A 26,340-nucleotide genomic window follows, 5' to 3' on the forward strand; every position below is an offset into this window, starting at 1 on the left:
TTCCAAAGGGCCAGATTCTTCCAACAGAGATTTTTGGGAAAATGTGAAATTTTTCTCTGCTCACAATTCCCTCATCTAGGTTCAAGAAGAGAAACAGAGTACATATCTTGATAATCCACCCTTCCTAAACTTTTTGCAGAGCCAAATACTTCCAATCTCTTTTAAATTGCTAATCCTTAATAAATGTCTCATGGAGATAATAAGGTTATTAAAGTTTGTGCCGTTTTATATGTACTTGAAAAATCCAATTTTGTTTGCTCACTTATGTTAGTGTAATTTTGAGAAAATGATCAAACTGTGTCCTTGTATTTTATGTTCCTATTTAGAGGTTAAAATTACCTGCATAATAAATAAGCAAAAGAAACATGAAAAGGAACTCCCATGCACTCAGAACAATAAGTACAGTAGCTTCTAAGATAAACATTTCGAGATGAGAAATGATACATTTAACATTTGGGTTCCAATGTGCATTATGAAACTTTGTCTCTTTGCAAGTTAGCTCAGAGAATAGCATTAATAAATAAAAGTGAAGGAGAGAGCCGTCTTGATTTCTAACTCAGTCTATCAAACTACAATTGATGGAAGTGTGTGTAGTATATTCTTCCTACTTCCCTGTTACTTTTGCAATTATATGCTGTGTCTAACATTTAAAAGTCCTGGTTAATTCAAGAATATATTCAATTATATACATGTATATGTGTGTGTGTATGTCTTTATATAGTAATGGAAGGAACTTTGCACAAAATGCAAACCTGAGTAATTAATTTAGGTGCATAATTTCATCATGGAATTTGGATGACCCTGATGTATCCTTCCCATCTTAATCTCTCCCTAAATTATTCGTATGGCCAAAAATATATGATGGGCCAATGGTTAGCACTAGATCAGGTACTAAAGCTGTAAACATGTAGAGAAAAAATAAAAGTGTAGCTAAGCCCCAGCACAGAGTTTTGGTGGTAAAAGTTCATAGGGTTCTGACCCACTTTGCTCAATTTTTGTAAAAACATCTACTTCTTGATACTAACTCAAGATAAACAAAAAACTTGGTGTTATTCTGCCTTTTCAAATGTTAAAAGAAACAGGGAGCAATGAGGTTATCATTTTAGTCTTCCAGCAATATATTGAGGGATATTACAAATGTAGACATAAATCCTGAGTTCAGTTACCACCACTTTGGGTTCTATTTTCATATCCCTAAATTTAGATTGCCAAGAGCACATAATATTATGTGCATTCATCAATTAACTTTTAAAAATATTTTTCAGTGTTTGAGTTACTTCTATATTGTTTTCAGTTTACAAAGATAAAAATGAAGACTTCCTGTTGTGAATATATACATGATAAAAATTCGAAGTTAATAACTCTTAAGGGAAATAGAGTTAAAGAGAAATAGGAACCATAGAGATTATTTTCAGCAATAGGAAATTAAGGAAGACTTCATGGCAGAGTTGTATTTAACCTGGAGTTTAAAGGGTTTGTGAATATTCAGGTAATACTGGAGTCAGATAATAGGTGTTGGAAGGGGGAGTAGTAAAGAGGTAGTAAAATGTAGAGCATATTAAGGAAAAAAAATAATGCAAGCCATGAATAATGAAAAAAGTAGTGCATTTTCTGTATGTAAGTGAATGTGCCTTCTATAAATGCACAGGATATTTTACAACTGGAAGAGTTTTTGACAGCTATTGTCTAATTACCAATCAGTTACATCAACTAGATATCTCAAGGTAATATAATTGGGAAGAGGAACTAGAACAAACATACAAAACCCCAAAATAACTTTATAGCTGTGACTTTCAAACACAGCTAATACTGACATTAAAGAAAGAACTTTAAACATAAGTTAATTTTGTTGTCCACTCATTGTTACAAGTCCAAATCTTAACACAAAAATGGAATCAGATAATTTTATGACACATCAGTATGCTACTATGTTATATTTTTTAGATAACAAAACAAATACTGATACATCAAATGTGTGTTTTAGTGAGGAGTTACGATGTAATCTAAAGAACACTGGTTGGATGGGGTCAGAAAATTATGTTGTAGTTCTAGTTCCTGGAATATGATGCTGACCAAGTCCTTTACTCTCTCTCACTGGAAAAATGAGGTCACTATGCCAGATTATCATCCTCATCATCCCCAGCTCTAGGGATTGGTGATCCCAAGAATGTTATCGATCAATAAAATTTTATAAGATGTGACAAGTTAACTTTCTAAGAAATGATCTAAACATAAACAGGAAGAAAGACTAAGATGGACATGGTGTCAACCAATGACCCATATGCTTAAAAATACTTCCAATCCATAGGTATCTTTGTTATTTTCACTTAATCCCAACTAATCCCTACTAAATTTATAGTGGAAATGGCTTAAGCCAGTGGCTGCCAAAACTGGTTTACTAGTAGAGTATTTTAAAGATTCACATTCCAGGTCCCCATCCCAGATTACTGAATCGAATCTCACAGAGCAATCCCTGAGAAAATTACATTTTTCTTAGATACAGTTTGGGTTTCTAAAAGTTTGGAAAATTTTGACTTAAAATTCCACCCCTACCTCAAGGCATTTATAGCCATTATACACTAGGCTTCTGACAATAAAGAAAGGTAAAAGAAACAGAGAGAGCGATCCATAGGTGAGATTTGTATAGAATTCCTCAAACCAAAGAGTATAGGCTGTCATCTCTCTAAATACAAGCTCTCTATATAAACACTATATGAGAACATGTGTTTATGTGTATGTATGTGTATTTAAGTAAAGTTTAGTTTTTAACATTCAACTAATAAATGTCCTCCTACAGAATTTTATAGTGCAATCTTTGAAAATGGTGAAATATCCATCTCATGTTATCTTAGGCCATGTTAAATTATAACCACACGTGCTAAACTGCTTTTTTCTTAGATATTCATTTGTTTTTGTTTTTTATATTATTAGCCACGCATTAACATTTGACATTCTCCTTGTATAAATAAATTTTATAATAAGAAGTGAAACAATCAAAGAGGTTGCCTAATAACTTTAAGTTCATTATTGAAAGCTCTTGGTATATATTAAGTAGTTTTACTCTTTCTTGATGTGAACAAACAGGCCCATTTTACAACATTCTATATCTATTAATTCATAAAGGACTCAAAATTTTAACTACATTGGGAGGCATATTACTTGAATATCATTCAATATAGACATCTCCAATATCTGACCAAGATGTAGCAGAGGCCTCAGAGGTGTTTGTATCCATATTCCAAGGAAACAATTATGGGTGGCTAAAAGAATTTTGATAATATTACCCTTAATCACAACAAATTGGAAACATCTGAATGTAGATAATGGATTATCTGGTTCTGGTGCAAATACATCCCCTAATATTATGGAATATTTAATGACATTTTTAAAAGTAATTAAGCAGAATAACAGTCATGATATAATAAGTGGAAAGAAACAATGTTATAAAACAATAGATATATTATAATATTTTGAAAAACTGTGCACAGTTATTAAAATGATAGGAATAGTGGTGACCACTAGATAATGATAATCTAGAATTTTATTTTATTTTTCTTTTGTCTAATTAGAGCTTCTAATTTTTCCATATTGGAAATTGATTTCTTTTATAATAAGGAAAAGATCCTCTTTTAATGAAAGGTTTTTAGAAAAAAAAAAAAATAGAGCAGCATCACCATTTGCTACTTAAAATCTATGTAGGTTCATACACAGAATTCTTCCTGGCCCTTACTCTTCTGTATGGATCTAATTTGTTGTTTTTAGTCATCCTCCCCACTAGGTTTTATACTTCTCTAAAGGAAGAAGCCATATATTTTCTAATTTAGTAGCCAATGCGCCAACTGTAACAATGTAAGGACTGCATAAATAAAGACAAATAAGACGAAAAAGCATGAAAAGATACAATCTCAAGACCTGAAAAATTAAGGTTATTTTAATCGCAGTTCAGTAACTTCTGTTAACATTTTTTCCTTCAGTTTTGATTGCATATGTTTTGATAGTTAGATAGTTTTAATTAAGAGCATACATAGTTGAATAGCCCATCTCCAAATTAGATTTTGTTTCAGTCTTCATTAGTGTATCTGTTATTCACTTTACATTTAAATCCTCAAATTAGAAGTTATAAGAACAATATATTTGTTGACTAATGTAGTCATTCTTTCAATATGCAATTACTGAATATCTAATTTTTTGACACTGGCACCAAAATTGAAGCCATTAATTTGAATTTTGATTCAAAAAAATAAAATATTCTATTATAGAATAATATCATTTTATCACATATGTACAGACAAGTGATACTTATCTACAGATACTATCTTATGATGCCAAGCTTAAAAAGAAACAACCATTTTCACCCAGTCAAATTTTGTTTCATTTGAAAAAATAAATCCATTAAACTGATATATTAATTTTGTTCCTTACCAGTAACTTAAGTTGTATGAGTAGTTCAGAGGGTAAAAACCTGCTTGCTTGCTTAATTACCCTCAAGTCTTCTTGCTTTTTACAGTCAAAGCAATTTTATTCATTTTATAATAACTGAATCTTAATTTTCCTGTATTGTCTAGTTAAAATAGTCTTTTATATAAACTGTTCCTTAATCTCTACTACAACAATCCTTATGTTTCAATAAATACTGTCAAATATTTCATAGTTTTTTCCTTGTATGTGCTTTAGTATCACCAGTTTTAACAGTAATTTCACTTAAATAGTTTTTTTTTTTTTCTAAAACTGTCACTATACAAGGTTACATGTGTGTAATTTGCCCCATGGGGAAACTAAATCTTTAGTACCATGAAATTTTTACACAGGAAGATCATCATAGTAGCCTCTTGATTGTCATTCTTATCAAAGTATTTTTGGAATATTAATTCTGTCTTTAATACTACCTCTCTTTATTTTAATGACCACATTTTTTCTTTAATGAATTCATTCAAATTGAAAAGAAAATCCCCAAATAAAAAATACACAATACAGGAAAATTTAGACTTCCGTATGCAAAAACAAGCTTATTTTATCTAAGCATTGGTTATTTAGAGACTGAGCATTTTAAGTTTCTTTTAAAGAGAAAATTAACATTTTAGTAAGGCATTTCTTTATGATCTCTTTTACTTGCGTAATGTTGAATTAATTCACACAGGTATACAGAACATTCCGTCTTTACGAAAACCAAGTGGTTGTACACAAATTTATTTGGTGTAGAATCAACACTGAAACCCTTTTTGAAAACTCTCTCTTCCCATGCTTTATCTTGAGTTTCTTGCCATCTTTGCTGTTTAATTTACTACCTTAGCTTCATCTTTCAGGTCCTTAAATGTTTGTATTCCTCAAGGTCTGTTGTTTGTTTATTTTTTTCTTCTCTCTTTAAGACTGTTTTTCCAATCCCTTAGAGGTTCAGCTAATTCCCAACCAATATTTACTTCAGCCCTTTCTGCTGGAGCTCCTATTTTCAGTGTTCCAAATTCAGCCTGTCTAAAGCCAGTTCATATTCATTTGCTTTAAGGCATTATGTTGTGGCCAAGATGCTGTGAGTATAGTAATCAATACAGACAGCTGTGAAAGTTCATGACAATCATGTGAACATCATGTTGAGTCAGAGAAAAACAGCATGACTGTAATACTATAGGAATAACCACACAGACAAATTTTAGCTATATAATGTGATGGTTATTTAGGTATCAAGTGTTGTAATAATGAATAAATGAAGTTAGAGAGAAAACTCATCCAACTGTTAGAGAATGATCTTTGGAGGTGTTATGTGCTGAATGGTGTCCTCAAATTTCTGTGTCGAAGCCCAAACTCCTAGTAGCTCAGAAGGTGACTGCATTTAGAGATGGGCCTTTAAAGAGATGTTTAAGTTAAAATGAGGTTGTTAGGGTGGACCCAAATCCAATCTGACTGCTGTCCTTTTCTCCCCTGTTGTCCAGGGGAAAATCTGGATACACAAAGAGCAACAGGGATGTATATGCCCTGAAGAAAGCCCATGTGATGGCACAACAAGAATGTAGCCATCTACAAACCAAGCAAAATGGTCTAAGAAGAGAGCAAACTTCCTAACATCTTGATTTGAACTTGAGACATGAATATCTACTACTTGAACCCTCTAGTCCCTGGTACTTTGTTACGATAGCCAGAGATTTCACAAAGGTGACCAAATCAAAGGAGATGAACATGACATATAATTGAGCCCACTGAATGGGAACAGTAGTCTGACTCACAGAAATGGGATTTTTAGAGTTTGGAATGGTCTATTTTCAACCTAGTTTAAGTAATATCTATGGGTTATATTGGAGGTGTTAATTATGTCTTTCATATAAAAATAAAAACTATTTCTTTTGTATAAGAGACAGAGTATAGATGCATACTATATGTTCCCTACTAAATGGCCTTCTCTTGATGTTTTCTCATATTCTTTCTCTTGCCCAGATTTCCCTTATACTCTCTCTCCCCTCTCTACCACCATGCTCTTACCTTATTCTCTTCTAAGTCAAGTTTCTCAAAATAGTAATGAAAAAATTAACCTGCATTCCCACTTGTTCTCCATCACCTTGATATTAGCACATGATTGCAGTCTGTTCCTGCAGAACCCATATTTCAGGGTTCTGTGATAAGAAGTTGGATATGAGACCAATTTTGAGGATGGAGGAGAGACATATGATTCAGTTATCTTTTCTTACTTTCACCATTGCACTGAATTTCATCTAAGACAACCAGTACCATCTACCCAATACCAGTGGGCCCAGCTTAATCCATTTATCATTGGATTCTCATGTACATTGACAATTGATTTAGTTCCTAATTCTTCATGCTTCTTTCTTCCTCAGATTATATAATATCATCTTCTCGCTAGCTCTTCTCCTACCCACTGATATTTCTGAGTATATCCCTTCTCTGCTCTTCTCTTTCTTTGACCTGGATTTCATATGCATTGATCTCATTCTACCATCTGATCCTCAAAACTGTGTACCTAATGGGTTTCCCCCTTGGATCATTTCTTGAGGCTTTAAGTTATATTTTATGCTGCTTGTCCCTCCACCCTTCCCAATTTACATCGATTTCCAGTCCTAACTTCTTCCCTGAACTTAAATCTAACTCATTGTTAGATAGTTCCTCCTGAATGTGTCTTTAGCATTTGAGGGCACATGTGGCTATATTCCCTATCTCAAAAAAATGACTTTACCTTCTGCAAAGTCATCTCTATACCTTGGAATTGGCCTATATGCAACTGACAGATCACAAATTACATCTGTTGCCCTGAACTCATTCAGAATTAGCTATCAGAAATTATTCATGTATTCATTCTATCACTGTGGTATATACTCTAGAACACTATGCTAGATAAATATTTTTAATATTCATTACTCACCATATTTATGGGATCAACTGGTCCAATGCTGTTTACATAGACATCAGTTTCAATTACTGTGGGCCTCACTGCAAAATACCAATACAAAGACATGACCAAAGACAAAATCAGGTTGTGTTAAATAAATTATATTTAAATAAATATTAATAAGTATTAGTATTTTACATTTCCATCACAAAGCATTACTCATTATGAAATTAGAAAGCATAGCTTGCAATGCAAACACAACAAACTTTTCAGTTTACAAATCAATTTTGTAACTAAAAATTACCATTTTTGAATAAAAACATACCAGTGTACAACCTAAAAATGTTAAAACTGTCTAAATCACCCATTAAAGTGAAGAAAGTTGTGTTAATGTAAAAACACTAGCTAATTTGTGCTGCAATAGTCATGGAATTTTAGGGTTGGATGGATTTTAGAGCCTAAGTATTGTTATATAATCCTACCTAGTGGATAGCAGCACTGTGCTAGTGAATGTTAACAACTTTACTCTTGAAGAGGGAGGAAAAAGCCCTCATTTGTAGCTTTTGCTGATTTCCATGTTGTAAATACTCTCACAACGACTGATTTAAAGATATCAGTGTGAGGTGTTCCATTCTAGCTCAACAGTTAAGAAACCCAACTAGGATCCATAAGAATGAGGGTTGGATCCCCAGCCTCACTCAGTGGGCTAAGGATCCAGAGTTGCTATGAGCTGTAGTGTGGGTCGCAGTTGCAGCTCAGATCCCGCATTGCCGTGGCTGTAGTGTAGGTCAGTGGCTACAACTCCAATTCAACCCCCTAGCCTGAAAACTTCCATGTGCCACAAGTGTGCCCTTGAAAAGCCAATCAATCAATCAATCAATCAATAAGATAGTAGTGTGAAGTCATTGAATGCAGAGTTGGGACAATATATAATCAGTGGCTCTTGTGAGCTGGTATAAGCCAGTTCTAGCACACACTAGAACTTGAGGCATAGCTATTTGATTAAAGGAGGCAACGTATGTAAGGCATCTATCCAGGTTGATTCTTTTGAGAAGCTTAATCAAATTTGTTCACACCTTCTTCTTTCCTTGTTAACAATATTAATTTGGCTCCAGTTAAAGGTGTATTTTTATGTATTCTCAGAGTATATTGTAGATCCATCACTGTAGACTTCATCTGTTGTATTTTGTACGCAACTATTTGTGTTTTCAGGGTTAGTCTTTAAATGATATATACAGTATTTTTATATTGTATCAAAATATGTAGGCTAACCTGTAGGTCAGCCATTTAAATGTTTATCAAATGATATGACTAACTATATCCACAATGTGTGCATACTTGGTTGTGACTTGGATTTTCAATTCGTCAGGTTATTTTGGCTTCCTACATTGAGATTTACCATCATCATAATAATTTATACTCATATGTTTTTTTGTTTGCTATGAAAAACATTTTCACATAGCTTCTTTTTATTCCTGTCTCTGTACCAAATAGGTTAAAAATAGTTAATTTATTGATCCAGCAAGTACTTGTTGAGGAATGTATGTAAAGTGTTCAAAAGTAAACAAGAAGGGTAAAAAATATTATGGACGTCGATCATAGATCTCATGGAGTGTTTTAATAGAGATAACGCAAAAGAAATAAAAGCATAAAAATCGCCTGGTACAGTGAACCTTTCTATACTAAAATAGCATGTTTTTAGTAATATTTACTCAGTTATCCTTTCTAAACTTCATGTGATTTTTCTTTCTGGCCTAGTAATCGCCACTCTTAGACTGTAGAGGCTATGTTAGACCTGTCAGAACAACCTCCTCCTCCATACGTAGCTGTCTGCCAGTCTGAATCCCCATCCAGTCCCGTCTCCCTGTCTTCGTAACTTCTAGTCTGACAGGGCCTCCAGGCTGCTAAGCTTCAAAGGAAAACTTCACGCATTTTGTAAAACAGTGCCTGTATTATTTTAAAACGATATTTATTTGTTATCTTTGCCGTTTAAAAATCCTACACCTAAGAAAACATTCAGCAATTAAATTGTCTGTTTTTCTTCAAATAGTTTTTGCATGACATACATATTTTCTTAGCTAGAAAAATAAGTGAGATTTGTTAGAAATAGGTTCAGTAGGAGTTCCCATCGTGGTGCAGTGGTTAACGAATCCGACTAGGAACCATGAGGTTGCAGGTTCGATCCCTGGCCTTGCTCAGTGGGTTAAGGATCCGGCATTGCCGTGAGCTGTGGTGTAGGTCACAGACGCGGCTCGGATCCCGCATTGCTGCAGCTCTGGTGTAGGCCAGTGACTACAGCTCCGATTCGACCCCTAGCCTGGGAACCTCCATATGCCATGGGATGCGGCCCTCGAAAAAGGCAAAAAGACAAAAAAAAAAATAGGTTCAGTATGCAAAACTATAGGTTTCTAGACCTGTGTAATACATGATAATGTCAATCTACTAGTAAACAATTAGATTTCTTAAAGTAGGCCCTGTGACTTACAGATGATTTTATTATTAAGCTGATGACTTCTGAGATAAGTTGCTTTAATCATTGGGCATTTATTTTTGACTAGTGATGAACTGTAACCAATAAATATCATATAGTTAAGATAATTATAACTGGATTTATAGTTGTTTTATGAAAGCCAATTATTAACAAAAGGTTTGTTAGTTTCATTTGCAAGTATATTTATTACAAGTTATAAGCAATTAAGTGCACCAGTCTTATCTGATTAGATATCTTTTTCAGTTCATCTGATAAATCAACAAACACTGGATTCCTGCTCTTTATTGCATGTTACTTGGGGCTGAACATTGTCTATGCCAAGAACCAAATGATTCTTGAAGAAATTTTTATTTACAGAACATACTTTTAACCGTATAATATATATATTTTACAGTATAGAAAGTTTTAAATATGAATGATATATCCTGGTTTCTTGATATCATCATTTCCTTAGCTAGTTATAAGACAAATAAATGCATATTAGAAAAATATTAACTCTAGCATTAGGGCTTGAGCCACATTGAGGTAGTTCATGATGAATAAAAATCACATTCTTTAAATTAGTAAGTCCAATGTAGAACAGTGCTATTTACAAAGAAGATATTTTAAAAATTGTACAATAAATATATATTTTCAAACCATGGATATTTTTGAGTTATTTTATGTATCATTTTACAACTTTGAGATGCTAATATTTGATCCAACCCTTTAAACTTTAGTTCCAAAACACAAAGTAGAATAAACCTGAAAATGAACCAAAATATTTCAGATTGATTTAAAAAATACAGACAGTGCTTATATGCTTCAAAATATATACTATAGAGGAAAACAACAGAAATCTGTAATTTTCTCTCTTTTTTTTTTTTTCCATACCCATGGCACATGGAAGTTCCCAGGCCACAGATCAAATCAAGCGCAGCTTTGACCTACGTCACAGCTGTGACATCAGGTCCTTAACCCAATGCACCACAGTGGGAACTCTGGTAATTTTCTTTTAATAATGAAATTACTGCTTCTATTGATTCATACTGTGAACAATACTTATGGGTGAAATCACTTAAATATAGGATTCTTAGTAATTGAGTAAATATTTTCTTGGCTCTGTGATTTTTCTTAGTACAAAGTCTGTTCAATTGTTAGGATTTTAGTGAATTTTAAGAAGAAAGGGAGTTAAATATGAATGATATAGCCTGGTTTCTTGATATCATCATTGGCTCAGAGGTAACTAACCCAACTAGTATTCATGAGGATACAAGTTCCCTGGCCTTACTCAGTGTGTGAAGGACCTGGCGTTGCTGTGATCTGTGGTGTAGGTCACAGATGTGGCTCGGATCCACTGTTGTTGTGGCTGTGGCGTAGGCCAGCAGCTATAGCTCCAATTCCACCCCTAGCCTGGGAGCTTCCATATGCCATTGGTGCTTCCCTAAAAAGCAAAAAATATAAAAAAAGTAAAAAGGAAAATATCATACTTCAATTCAAAACTAAAAAAATGAAACTAAAGTAAAATTGACATTCCAAGCTCATTAAATGGTATTTAGAAAGTGAGCACAGACTATGTTCAATTCATCAACATACACAGAGATCAAAGATCTCTTTTTGTGCGAGTATAACAGTGACTGAGAAAACCATGTACTGCCACAGAAAATTGCATTTTTGACAGGTAGAGGGAAGACAGGTAAAGATGACACTGAATTATTTTCACAAGGCTTCTTTCTGTGCTGTGATTTCTAAGTACTTTGTTTTAAGTATCTCACCAGAATATAAGTAGATAAACTCCTAGTGAGAGTCAGTATATAGAAACAGACATTCCAGGCAATTTAGTAACCCAGAAAATAGAAAGAGGAAGGAAAAAAGAAGAAAACAGTGAGATCAGCATTCAGTTTCCAGATGGCTAAGGCAAAACTGAAGAAAGCCAACTCTGGAGGTGGGTAATCAGTTGTCAACCAGAAGATATATTCTAAAATGAATTTTAAAATGTTTTCTTCATAATTATTCTCAACCAGGCTTTCTTGGATGCCCTATTTCAATTACTCTAAGATATCTTTAGCATATTATGTAGCTTTTTAGTTACTTTGGATACTAAAATTATTTTAGGTCAATCAAAAACTATAATACTGGCAAATAAGTCTCTTATTATCCCAGAATGGCACAGAAAAAGAAATACCCATACTGATATGGAAGTTGTAGTTATAACATATAGACTTTGAAAGAACTATGACTAATATGTTTTATTTCCCTAGAATAGACAGCAGGGGTTCTCAACCCAAAGATATTATATTTGAGTCCAGATACTTCTTCCCATCTCCCTCCCCAAGTTACATAACTTTATGGTTATTTTTGTTTTCATTTCTTTTGCCTTGGGAAACTGATCTAAGAAAACACTTTTATGTCCATGAATGCTTTGTCTGTGTTTTTTTTCTAGGAATTTTATGGTATCATGTCTTATATTTACATTTTTAAAGCATTTTGAGTTTATTTTTGCCTATGATGTGAGGAAATGTTCTAATTTCATTGATTTATATCTGGCTGCCTAGCCTGAAAAGGCTTAAGTTATTATGTATACTCTGAGATCAACAGATAAAATGCTACTCTACATGGTATATATTACTACTTACAATTAAATATAAATTAATGAAATTAAATTAAAATTAAAATTTATTTGCTTAGTCATACTAACTACATTTCAAATACTCAATAGCCAAACAATTTCAAGTACTCAGTACTCATACATATATGATTGTTATCAATATATATAACATATACCAAAATATATGAATTTAATTATTGGGAATGTCTTTGTAGGAGAATGAAAGACTAATCTTATTCTGTAGTTAAACATCTCTTTAGACAGCAGAATTAGTAGTCTGCTCTTGCTCCTATACCTGATCAAGGGAAAAGAAAGTTAGAGTTGTGTGGTGGGATTTAAAGAAAGAGAAGCAATGGAGTATCTGCATACCTATTCTTTAAAATATCTGGGGAATTTTAATTTCTTGTGGATATAATTCATATCCAAAGAAAATAACTGGACCAGAGGCATTTGATGAAGGAAGCTAAGGCAAGTGATTGATGTAGAGAAGCATCCAAATTTCCCACGTCAAGGAAGTGAGCTGTATAAAATGCCTACGAACAACAACAAAAAGCATTCCTACCCTCTTACCTATAAAAGAGTCACAATTTATATGTTTGCCTTTTAAAGTGTACCAAGGGCCAATTGGTGTTTGCCCCATAAGAAGCAAAACTAACAAAACACAAGTTTCAACTGCACCCAGTTAAATGCATACAGACAGTACTCCCTCTACCTCCTATATATTCCCATCACTAGGAACCTAGAAGTAAGCAGATGGGTTAAAAAAGCAGAGCCTCCCTTCCTCATCCCAAGTCCCTGTCTAGTAGCACTTGTTTAACATATGTCCTAGGAGAGGGATAGGATATTAAATTTTCAGAATAGATAAAATTATTTAAATCACATAAATTGTTTGGAAAGCTGTAGATTTACCTGAAAAGCTAAGAAATTAAAAAAAGAAAATTTGGGAGTTCACATCTTGGCTCACTGGGTTAATGAATCCAACTAGTATCCATGAGGACTCGGGTTCAATCCCTGGCCTTGCTCAGTAGGTTAAAGATCTGGTGTTGCTGTGAGATGTGGTGAAGGTCGTAGACACTGCTAGGATCCAGTGTTGCTGTGGCTTTGGTGTAGCCTGGCAGCTACAGCTCCCATTGGCCCCCTAGTCTGGGAACCTCCATATGCCAATGGTTGTGGCCCTAAAAAAAGGGAGAAGATTCAACATAAAGTAATTAAATCTTGACCAGAATTACAAAGCCTTTTAATGTTACTTCCTCATTAATTTTAGAATTGATTAAATTTATTTTCATACCATTAAAGAAGAGGAAGATATTAATGGAAATTCTGAACAGTAAGGAAGGCCTACAAAGCACCTGAACAAGTCATTTATTATGTGTGACAATAAGAACACATAAATTTGCCTTTCTAAATTAATTTAATTTGCGCATAAAGAAACTCTGCAAGGATAAATAAAACCTATTAAAAAGAGTTACCAATAGGGAGCAGGGTAGAGACAAATATAGAATACATCAGGATGTGGGAGTTAGATTGCTCTCCACTTAGCTTTTTATATTGCTTTTACTTTCAAACTGTAAACATATCTATTTTAAAATGTTAAAGTACAAAGAGAAAGTGACAAAAAAAGCAAAATAAAATAAAATGCAATGAAGGTTATAATAAAGACAAAGTAAAAATTATGAGATAGTTAATAGAAAACCAGTGGAACTCATTCAATAATAAATGCGTATCTGGAGGAAATCCACCATGCTTAATTTTCTTAATCAGAAAAAAGGGATAAATTACACAATATATAAAATAGGAAATAGCAAATGGGAACTAAACATTGAAACAAAAAACATTTTTTTAAATCCTAAGAGAGTACTTGGAAGATTTCTTTGCAAATACATTTGAAAACGTAGATCAAAGAGGTTTGTTTTTTTTTAGGCAAATACAGATTAACAAAATCCACCCTGTTAGAGTAGAAAGCACAAAGAGACCAATTTCAGTAAGAGAACAAAGTGACCATTTCCAAAAAACTCAAGACCTGGATAAATCTATAATGGAATTCTATCAAACTTTTGAAAGTCAGATGATGCTAATACCTGTGTAAAATGCTAGACTTTTGAGAATGAAGGAAAAACCCCCTTTCATGAAATAAATGTAAAAGGATAGCTAAAAAAGATGAAGACAGTACTCAATAATACAATGGAAGATGACTATCACTTATAAATACCAATGAAAAATACTATCATCAAGCAGAATCCAACATCTCATTAAGAATATATTATATCATGACCCAGAGGACTTTCAATTAATATTATGTCCAAGTCCTTTCAATTAATATTATGTACCATTGTAATAGATTTTAAGAGGCATAAAACTCATAGTTATTTCCAGAAATGTTGAAAAAGCCTTTGACAAATTTCAACAGCAATTTCTGATTTAAAAACAAAATCAAGCAAATTGAGGGATAAGTTCTTAATGTGAATATTCATAAGGAGAAACATTGGAGTCATTTCCATAAGAACCAACACAGGGCGAAGTTACCCATTATCTCCATTATCATTCATTATTATATTAGACATATTAGACAATGAGACATTGCAATGCTTTTAGACATGTCATTTAGTTGCACATGAATTGGTAAAGAAAAAATAAGTAATTTTTGTATAAGGCATGGTAGCATATTTTGAAAACAAACAATGCTTAAACTAGCAAAAATCAGTAAGGTAGTAAGATATAAAATGACCATTCAGAAATCAGTAACATTGATATACAAAAATAATCAGAGAATGTTATGGTTGAGAAAATATCATTTATAGCAGAAAAGAAAAACTTAAGTACTTAGGATTCAATTTAAAAAATGTGAAAAATCTACAATTAAATCTTAAGATATTCCAGAGAGAAACAAAATAAAAATGAAGAATTGGAAAGACAGCACACATTCCCATTTTAGATGAAAATATTATAAAGATGTTAGTGCTCCCAAAGTTACTTTACAAATTTAACACAATCCCAATAAAAATACAAACAAGTCTTTTTTTTTTTTTGAGCTAACGTTGATAATAAAAGCTCATTTGTTTGTTTTTAATTTTTTTTTTCTTTTTTGGCTTTGTAGGGCTTCACCCATGGCATATGGAGGTTCCCACGCTAGGGGTCGAATCAGAGCTGTAGCTACCAGCCTACGCCACAGCCACAGCAATGCCAGATGCAAGCCGTGTCCGTGACCTACACCACAGCTCACGACAACACTGGATCCTTAACGCACTGAGCGAGGCCAGGGATGGAACCCACATCCTCATGGTTCCTAGTTGGATTTGTTTCCACTGCGCCACAGTGGGAACTCCTTTTTTTGTTTTAAAGTATGTGCAATAGCTAGAGAAACTGTAAAGGAAAAATAAAACAAAATGAAAATATGAGGTAAGACTAGCTTTTCAAGACATTAATACTAAGTGTTTTAGTCTCAATAGACTGTTGAATCCCTACTATTAATATAGTTGTGACAAATACGTAGAAAAACAGATGAAATAATGGAATAGAAATGTCATAAATAGCCAAAATACATAAAAGGTAATATATGTTAAAGTTGACATCTCAAATAACAGAAGCAAAGACTGACTTTTTAATAACTCATTCTGAGTCAACAGAAAAGCCATCTGAAAAAGACAAAAATTGCATCCACACTTTATATCATACATAGGAGTAAAGTTTGACTGCATCAGGGAGAACTAAATATAAGAAATAAAGCCACATAAATACTAAAACTAAACATGGATGAATTACACTCAAAATGGAATATAACCAGTAACACTTCAACCAAACTGTCAAAAAATGGATAACATACCCATACTGAGTAGGGATAGGGAAGAAAATAAGTAATCTAAATAAATTTGGGGAACAGTATTTTGATTATGTGCTGTAAAGATAAAGACAAAAATAATTGTACATGAATATTTTATTCTAATGAGTTATTTTTCATAGACATGAGTTACAATTATAGAATTACCTCAGGTATTTACTGGAATTTAGCAAATAAGAAATACAGTTATAGGTAAGTGAGAGCCAGGTATTTCACTGTTGGAAAGAGAAGTTACAAAAAGGAAAAGGGAGAGGTTAGAATGAAGCCCATGGTCTTTGGATTAGAATCAGGCATATCAGTATGGATTCATGGTTTATAATATATATACAAAGGGACAGACTTCAAAATATAGATGCCTATGAATGTGTAGGCGGACGCATATTTTCCCCTTTTTCTCAGTGACAAGGTCAAGATGCAAACATTTCAGTATTAATGAATATACCTAGTGCTCAGATCTTGGTTTCTAAATATCATTCTTCAAAAAGAGGAACCAGGGTTCCTTAGAGAAGTGGTGAATTCCATTGTTGAATCAAGATGAGCCTGGAATATCTCATGTATTAGAAAGTAAAGATATGATTGGAAAATTATGGAAACATGTGAAAGGACAGAGAAGTCAAATTATAGGACATACTAGTGTCCAAATTTCTATTCTTAGCAATGAAATACATAAAGATGGTAAAGGAATTTGAATTATAAAATAAAACATATATCTAAAGTTCTACGCTGAGCAAATAAATAAGTGAACAGATAAGTGGACAAGAAACAGCCTCTCCTTTGGGGTAGAATTACAATTAATTTGTGTAGAAGGAATGGTAATATCACTGAAATACCATTTGGCAAACAGTAATAGTCTTGCAGGTAAGAATCATTGACAGGTACCAGATGAATGGACAAAAGTAGGCTGAAAAATATGAAAAAAATGGGCATTGAAAAATATCAAAGGTAATGATATATAAACATCCTATGCCTCTTAATAAAACACACTAAAAGCACAAAATGCAGTCAAACTTAGTTATAGGACAAATGGTAAGTAGAATAAAGCCCAAAATATAATTAATATTATTGTTTCAATAGATGCATAGAAATCATTTGAAACATCAGGGAAGAAAAAAAGAACCCTAGCAAAATAAGAAGAGAAAGAAATTGCAAAGAGTATCTTAAGAAAAAAAAAAGAAAGCCTGCAGAAACATCATAATAGTGAAATACAGATTGACTTCTCTGGTGCCCGGGAACAAACCAGGACTCTTCAACATTTATCTCTAGTCTTAGCCAGTGTAACATACCATGAAAAAAAGTACCATTTTTTTTATTTATTATTTGCAAAATAGATATTATTGGCAAAGTGTTATTTGTAATAATATTTATTCTCTCTGTAGAAATATCTAGAATAATATAATAAATAATTAAAGTTGATAAATTTAGCAAGGCTGCTGAGGACAGAATAGATTAGCAAAACATCTATTGTTTTTCTTTATGCAGCTAATAAAATCTTAGAAAGCAAAATTTTTAAAAATCTATTTCTACTTACCAAAACTCCAACTTTCCTTCTTTATAGAAAACATTAATAAAAAATAGAGTATATGATAGGGGAATACATAGTGATCATGAATTTGGTATGGTAAAAATTCAGCATGGTAAACATTTCATTTTCTCCATGTTCATCATAGATCTAATTCAATTCCAATGAAATCCTTTGTTAATTTATATTTTGTTTGTTTGTTTTAGTGTGTTTCGGGGGAAACTTAGTTAATTATGTTATAAAATATATATGTAAGTGCTCAGAACCAAAAATAACAATTTTGACAAAGAACAAAGTTGGATTACCCATACTAAATACAGTCCCAAGGTTTACCATTCTACATTATCTAAAATAGTGCAGCACTGCCCCAAATTAGAACTCCTACTTACCTTTCAAATATTTCCTTTTATGAAATATCTTAGTTTTTCAGTTAGTTTTATCAGAACTTTGTTGTCACACCCTTTGTTGTAGCAGTTGTAAACTAATTACGTAAGCAATGTGTAATGTCTTCCCACATCAAACTGTGACACTTCCAAAGACAGTGCCATTCCAACTAATAACCATCAAACTCAGCAGTCTCTAACACACATCAAGCACTCAGGGAATGTGAGATATGATTAAAATAACATCAGTAAATGTGGTTTTCATAGTCATGAACATCCAAGAATGATAACAAACTTACCTCCTATATCTGGGCGAAGTTTATTGTCATAACCTTGAAGCAGTGAGTTGAGAATTTGTGTTATATCTCCTTCATGAATCTTTGGTGCCAAGACCCAAGTTTTGTTCACTGTTAAATCCTCATCATCTTCATCATCTGCTTTATCAACACTGAAGGATTCAAATAAAATTTTGTATGATAGAAGGTTTAACCAAATAGTGTATTTTTAAAAAGCAGTTTAAGATTTTTGAAATTGTGTAAAGGAGTAGTAAGAGGGGGGAAAAAGCATTAGAAATATTTTAATTTCAGTAAAACTATCCTCTTTGTCATATAAACTGTCATGTTTTACTAATACTCAAGAATGAAAAATTTAGTATGAGAAAAAGTAATATCACATTAATATAATAAAATAAATTTCAGACCTGCACAACTGTCATTAAAAGCCATAGAGATTATGCACTGATAATGTGACTATTGGCCCTAGATTTGTGCAGTACACAATGACAAACATATAGTTTCTCTAAACCACCACATTAAAAATTAAAATTACAAGGTAACTAAATACAGGAAACTTTACAATAATTAGTCTGATAAAATGTATTTAAAAATTGCACGTTCAGAAAATAAGACTTAAGGAAAAATGAGTGAAGAAGGGTTCAAAGAAAAAAGGAAAATATATTGAACACATTTCTTCAAGTCAGAAGAACCCAGACCCCAGATATCTATTCCAAGAACATTGCCAAAGATTATCTTAATCATGAGTGGATGACTCACACTTATGGAAAAGCATGACTATCAAATTTATGGACTAGTTGTTAGACTTTAGGGATCAAATAATGCACTGCCTTTATTTTGTAAATGAGAAAACTGAAGTCAGTAAGGATCTAACCTAAGCACAAACTTATTTACAAAACTGAGACTCAAACCCTGTTCCTGCAGCTAGTGCTCCCTGCTAGGGCTGTGTGTTTGACAAGCATAAAGATTCAGCTTACTTATGAATTGTTGTAGAAACATGTGGTAACATAGATGTTCATCTATAATTCATCAAAAGTAACAAAGTACTCCCCTCTTTATTCCCTGTAAGTGATCTCATCTTCATTTGAGTGAGATCATACTAGTCCTACTTCCACCTTTATTAAATATTAGTCATCCAGTGAAAATAAATACATAAGTTTTCACATTAGTAACATCAGGTAAATCTATTATATTATTTATTTACATGTATTTCAGAGATGGGCTTCTCTTCCGTAGTAGATATTCAAGTTTATCTTAATGCTACACCGTTCAGATCTCTTTTGCTTTGAACCTAAACTTCTTGGCTAATGCAGCCCTCATCCTTTTTATCCTTTTAATTTTTTTTTCAGTTTTACTGAGATATAATTGGCATGTAATATTGTCTATAATATTATGTATAAAACAATGATTTGGATGTATGTGTATATAGCAAAATGATTATCACAATATGTTTAGTTAGCACCCATCCTCTTCATCCTTTTAAGCAGTTTAAATTAACATTGTAAATTGAAACTTAACCTTTAAAGTATTTGTACCTCATTTCATCTTCACAGTGATTGTACTGATATATTTTATTAACATATAATGGCTTGCATTATTCTCAACGTTTCTCCTCTTCTTCCCGTCAGAGAATTACATTTTTCATCCGCTGACTTCTAACTTGGTCATGTGACCTGAAATACTCCCTTCTGCAAAAGGATGGTACATTCCTATTCCATTCAACTCAGGTTTGTCCCTACAATTTGCTTTGGCTAGTGGAATAGATGTTACATGCTTCACTACCTAGCAGGGTTATTGTCAGTGCATGGTTCAACGTATCTCTCTTGTCCTTCTGCCAGAGGAGCAGCCATACTCAGACAGAGGTTACTACTCCACTACTTCACTTTCAGAGTAAAGGCAGCATGTAAACAGAGCCACAGCTGACCTAAAATGCACACATAGCCTGAGCTGGAAATAAACACTTAGTGTTATAACTCACTGAGATTTTGGGCGAGTTCATCACCACTATATATAAATTCCAACGCTATGAGAATTTCTTGAGTATATTTAGTTAACAGATTTTTGATGAGTAATTAATTTACATTGATTCTTTTGCTGTATTTAACTTCAAAAAGTATGTACCACTGAAATATAGTCATACAACTTCCTTCAAATAATTTCTAATTTTCTCTCAATAATGTATACATGTATATATATAAACATCCATTTATAAACTAAAGCATTGAAAGTATTAAGAATCAGTCCCTGCTGGTGTGTTCTCCAGGATAATTTTAATATAATTAGAATTACTTAGATATGGTCAACTACCAAAATTTTAGGGCATCCATCTAGCTTTAAATCTGTTTTATAAAATAAAACATGTGATGGGTAGAGACAGACCACTGCACATATAAGAATTTCATTTTTCTTTGAAATATTTTTGCAGTCAAATGGAAGTTCTTAGGGGGAAAAAGGGGGTTTTCCTATTTTTTTTAGGGTAGCAACATCTTGGTAATCCAAAAAGCGCATGTTCATATTAATTTGTATTCCCCATTTCCCAGCTAGCTCAGAGGTAATATGAAAATTGACCTCAGTGATATTACAGAGCTTACTTTCTTATTTTTGGCAATAATAGAAATGAAATTTCATTATAGTTAATTTTTCTACATTTTTCCTTCCCACTTTCTAAATTGCTCTTAGAATATTCATTAACTACCGTATTATATTAGTATTATCTTTGTGATTAAAAAACACTGTGTTGATTTTGAAGATAGTTCATGTAGCATACCTGATGTCTGTCTTTCATAGGCTGGAACATTTTGTAATATTTACATATGTTGAGTGAACAATTGGTGGAAACCAGTATTATTTTCTTAGGTGAAACTCTGGGAATTTCTAGACTCATTCTCAAGCCCCTCCTTTAAATAATTTTAATAAGTATAATTTTATCATTATTGGAAATACACAGACTCTTCAGTATATAATTTTACTAATTGTTTACTTTTATGATTAATTTTTTTGTTACTTTCAGCTGTTAATAAAAACTATTAATATAACAGTTCAGTTTCAGAACTGTGTGCTAGGTTTCTTCATTATTATGTCATTTAATCCAGAATAATCCCATGAAATAAATATTACTGTTCCTATTTTATAAATGCAAAAAAAATAGATTTATAGCATTTCCAGGACTCTATTAAATAATAGAGCAAGGATTTGAAACAAGCTTGATTTAGTTTGAAGATGCCTTTTCTCTTAGAAGTTTCCAGAGTATCATCTTATTTTATCTGTATTAAACAACTCAGGGTAGTTGGCTTACGAACTTTATAATTTATAAGAACACAACAATATTTATGATAGGTAGTTAGCAAGTGCTTAGTCTCTGCCTTTGAGTTCTGAGAAGTTAGAATAATAATCTCAAGGAATCAGACATACGTACTCTCTCTGATGAAAAACGCTTTCTAATGTGTGTGCCCAATCTTCAGTCCAATGCTTTAATTTATTTGTAGAAGTAATACCAAGTACTACAAATATGCTAACTGCTGAAAACATAAAGATAAATAAAATTGTATTCTTGACCTAGATTATCTTATTTTCTATTAAAGGAGAAAACTGTTCAAACAGTACAGAAAACCATCAGATAACAAAGATATTTATCACAGCATTATCTATAGTAGCACTGATTTTAAACAATAAGAGCATATTTAAGTAAATTATTATATGTCCATATGGTGTAATGGCGTATAGTGTAATGGATCTGCAAGTGTGAAGAGTCCATAGAAATATGAAATTATTTTCATAAGTTAATGTTATATGCAAATTAACATATGATCATTTGCTTTTAAAAAAACCTAAATATAGGGGTTCTCTTGTGGCACCGTAGGTTAGGGATCTGGCATTGTCACTGCAGAGGCTTGGGTCACTGCTGTGGCATGGGTTTCATCCCTGGCCCAGGGATTTTCATATGCCATGGGCATGTACAAACCCCCCCCCCAAAAAAAAACCTAGATATAAAAGGCTAAAGATTTAACAGGAAATCAGCATAATATATATCCTAAGTATTCCACCCTAGTGGAGCTATAGGAAATTTAATTTTTCTGTATATTAATAATATATGATAATCTTTCTGCAAAATTTTATGATATAAATACATGAAAAGGAGTTAATTTGACATTAATACCTATCTAAAAATGAACTACCTCTTCCCATACACCAGATAGTGCCCTGAAATAAATTTCTAATCATAAAAAATAAATAATTTAATAGAGCCTTTTACAGGGAAAAGCAGAGAGTTATATTCTGCCAAGATAGTGAAAATGGCAGCCCTAAAAACCCACACTTGGTTCTCCTGAGATAGGAACATAGTTGACTGACCACCCAGCTGCCAGCCCTCTGGACCAGCTCTGGGTCTGCACCAGATCTGGGTCTGCACCAGATCCAAGCTTCCCTGGGGCTGCTTTTAGGCAATACCTGAACTTGTGACAATGCTAGCACAGACCCATTCCTGCAGGACTAGGATCTCCTCAGAAAGGCAACTAGTGTTGTATGACTCCTTCTGGTTTGGCCAAAACTTGTTTAGAAGGGCTCTGTCATCTGAGACTCCTTTGTCCCAAACATCCTCTTTGTCCTATACTTTCTCAGGGGTCAGATCTCCATTATTATCTGAAAGCTCTCTCCTTGTTTCCACTTCCTCTCACTTACTTTGCACAGGCATTTCTCTCAAAAATCTCGTACATGTCTAATCCCATCCTGGCAAATGCTTCTCTAAGGCTTTTCCATCTCACATTCTTTAAATTGAAACTTATAACTGTTAACTCAAGAAAGTTTTTGAATTACCTGTATTTTTGCTTTTTTGCCTTACTAAGCTATTTTAATACATTATCTGATTACAAAGTAAATAATTGTATATAAAAAAGTCCTTCAATGAGTGATTATTCTTCTTAATAAAACAAGCAGAAATTTTAAACTACTGATAACTAAGAGATAGGTTCAGTAAAGACAAAGCATGTCGGCCAGAGAATCATGAAGAAAATCCATCTTTACAGTTAGAAAAAAGTAATAAATGTCTTTAACTAGTCAGCCAATCAATATAAACTAGTTTTCATATATAGGGTAAACATTCATTGAAATTTGCCCAGGACAATCTTGATTTACACTGTTATTTTAGAATAATTATTAATAGCCTTCTTTCACTCACAAAATGGCCCAATTTGGATGATAAGTCTTACAGTATATAGTTCATATAAAGTTGACTGCAAACACAAATGTCCTTGTTCTGACACCTGAGAAAGACTCTTCTATTAATCTATTAAGTAGTGTAGATGAAACTCCAAAGCCAGGCCTCATTTGTGATCTATTGCTCATGTTAATAAACATCAGATACATGTCTATTAGTAAAAGACAAGTGAAAAGTTCCAGGGAAGAAACATACCTGTCTAATGTTTCTGAGTAGAGCGTATCTTTATGTCAAAGCCTATAGGAGCTACCTTTTAAAGAGTATGTGTGGGCACTGACTTTAGATCTGAAAGTCAAAGAAAATAAAAGCAAAATAAAAAGAATATTTTTCAATTCTTGTTTCCATTTTGACTTTATATTCTAGCTGCTTAATTCCTTTGCACAAGCTCTTTTTAGAGCTGTAGTGCTGAATTATTTTTATTGCTCATAAAAGTTAGCAGGGATGCAAAATAAGTAAAAAAGTGATAGATAACATAGTATAGGTTTGAACTTTCAGAGTTTTAGAGAGGTGAAATGCTAGTCCACTCAATTCTCTGATTATTTTATTAGCACAAAGGAATTTGAGACCCATCTCCTAACATATACAGAGAGGACTATCTTAGAAATTTCAGGAGGGGGAAGGGAAGAATGCCTAGAATATTAAGTAAGTGTGGTCCACTCTGTGCTTCCAATATGTCCAGTACTTAAATCTCAATAAAATTGATCACACTGCATCTTAATTAACTATTTATTTTTGACCCTTTGTAAGCTCCTCGAAAGCTAGGGATAAGGTTTTCAATGTTACACCGTTGGCACTTAGATTGACAATAGTAGGCATTCAATTAAAAAATTTACTAAATAAAAGAATAAATAGAAAAATATTCAAACTCATCTATTTATCTATAATACCTGTTTATAGGTAAAATTATAGTGAATAAAGAAAATAAAAGACTGAGGGTATGGTTACTGGCCTTAGAGAAATCATTATTATAATTAACCTAATATAAAACTAATTAAAAAAAAACCACAGTAGCTTTCTGATCCCAGAACTAATCTATCATAATTAAAAAAAAATGATTTCTTTCACAATGACATAATATAAAATATAAAATAATTATGAAAAAAATAACATGGAAGGTACAAATCTCATATGAAGAAATTAATAAACTAAGAATTTAAAAATAGAAAAATAATAAAGACGAAGTAAATATTTTGTCAATAAAATAATATTAATACATAATTCTCAAATTAGTTTATAAATTTAATAAAGTTTTAATCAAAATACAGAGTTCATATGTTAGGTTAAAAATCATACTGTAATTAAGTAGAATAATCAATATAAGAGTGTTCAAGAAATTATTGAAAAATAGAATTGTTAGATGAAATTTTCCCTGACAGATTAAAAAGAAAACAAAGTTATTGTAATTAAAAACATATGGTGGTAATACATAAAAAATCAGTGCGAACAAAATAAACATTCAAATTCATATCCTGAGCATATGGAAATTTAGTATTGATAAATGTGATTAGTTAGTTTAGAAATGAAAGGGTGAATTACTCAGTAAATTAGACTGAAATGCTTATTAAGCAATTTAGGAAAAAAAAATAGATTCCTCAGGTATCCATAGCCAAAACACAGAAACAACCTAAACGTCCATCGACAGAGGGGTGGATAAAGATGTGGTACATATACACAATGGAATATTACTCGTCCATTGAAAAGAAAGAAATAGTGGCATTTGCAGCAACATGAATGGACCTAGAAATTATCATGCTAAGTGAAGTTAGACAGTGAGACACCAATTTCATATGCTGTCACTTACCCATGGAATCTAAAAAAAGGACACAATGAACTTCTTTGCAGAACAGATACTGACTCACAGACTTTGAAAAACTTCTGGTTTTCAAAGGAGATAGGTTGGGGGGGGTGGGAGGATGGGCTGGGGGTTTGGGATGGAAATACTGTAAAACTGGGTTGTGATAATTGTCATACAACTATAAATGTAATAAAATTCATTGAGTTAAAAAAAAGAAAAAAGAAAAAAATAGATTCCTACTTACACAACAAATTGCAGGTCTATTAAAATCAAAATATAGTAAATGAAATATAAAACTATTATAGAAGGTATTGAATTTTTTTTCTGGCTGTGCCCTTGGGGCCAGGGATCGAACCCAAGCTACAGCATTAACCTGAGCCACAGCAGTGACAACGCTGAGTCTTTAACTGCTAGGCCACCAGGGAACTCCAAAAATGTTTTTTAACTTTTGGGATGAGAAGACATTTCTAGCCAACATAACCAAACCAGAAAAGGAAAAAAAACAACCAAAAAAAAACCCTTATAGCTGACATAGACCAATTTAGACAAAGACTAGGGACAGAGGATAGATTAAGATAATAATATTTACAACATAACTAGTGTACAGCAATACAAAGAAAAATAAATAAAATTTTATCTAATGAATACATAAAATTATGCTAACATTTATTGGTGCCAAGGCAGATATGTTTAAAATGTGACAAATTTTGGCCATCACATAGGTAAAATATTAAAAGATTCATTACATTCAGTACTGGTGATAATATAGATAAATGCATTTTTATAACCATTAATAAAATAAATTACTCACTAGTAAGTAATTTGGCAACACTAATGAAATATTGAAATTAAAAGCATGTATATATACATAATAACAATGTTCTTTAAAAAGACA

The 26,340-nt window shown here is 32.5% G+C and overlaps 1 protein-coding gene across 1 annotated transcript in view; it reads right to left on the bottom strand.

Annotated features, from left to right (window-relative positions):
- Nucleotides 1–26,340, bottom strand: part of GABRG1 (gamma-aminobutyric acid type A receptor subunit gamma1) — a 57,521-nt gene that overhangs the window by 22,930 nt on the left and 8,251 nt on the right. Inside the window, exons 2-3 of the mRNA XM_047798775.1 lie at nucleotides 18,445–18,593; nucleotides 7,364–7,431 (exon numbers count right to left, since the gene is read on the bottom strand). Of these exons, the coding sequence (XP_047654731.1) occupies nucleotides 7,364–7,431; nucleotides 18,445–18,593 (217 nt within the window). The remainder of the gene's footprint in view (nucleotides 1–7,363; nucleotides 7,432–18,444; nucleotides 18,594–26,340) is intronic.

Source organism: Phacochoerus africanus, chromosome 10, assembly GCF_016906955.1.
Source record: "Phacochoerus africanus isolate WHEZ1 chromosome 10, ROS_Pafr_v1, whole genome shotgun sequence".
Taxonomy (NCBI): domain Eukaryota; kingdom Metazoa; phylum Chordata; class Mammalia; order Artiodactyla; family Suidae; genus Phacochoerus; species Phacochoerus africanus.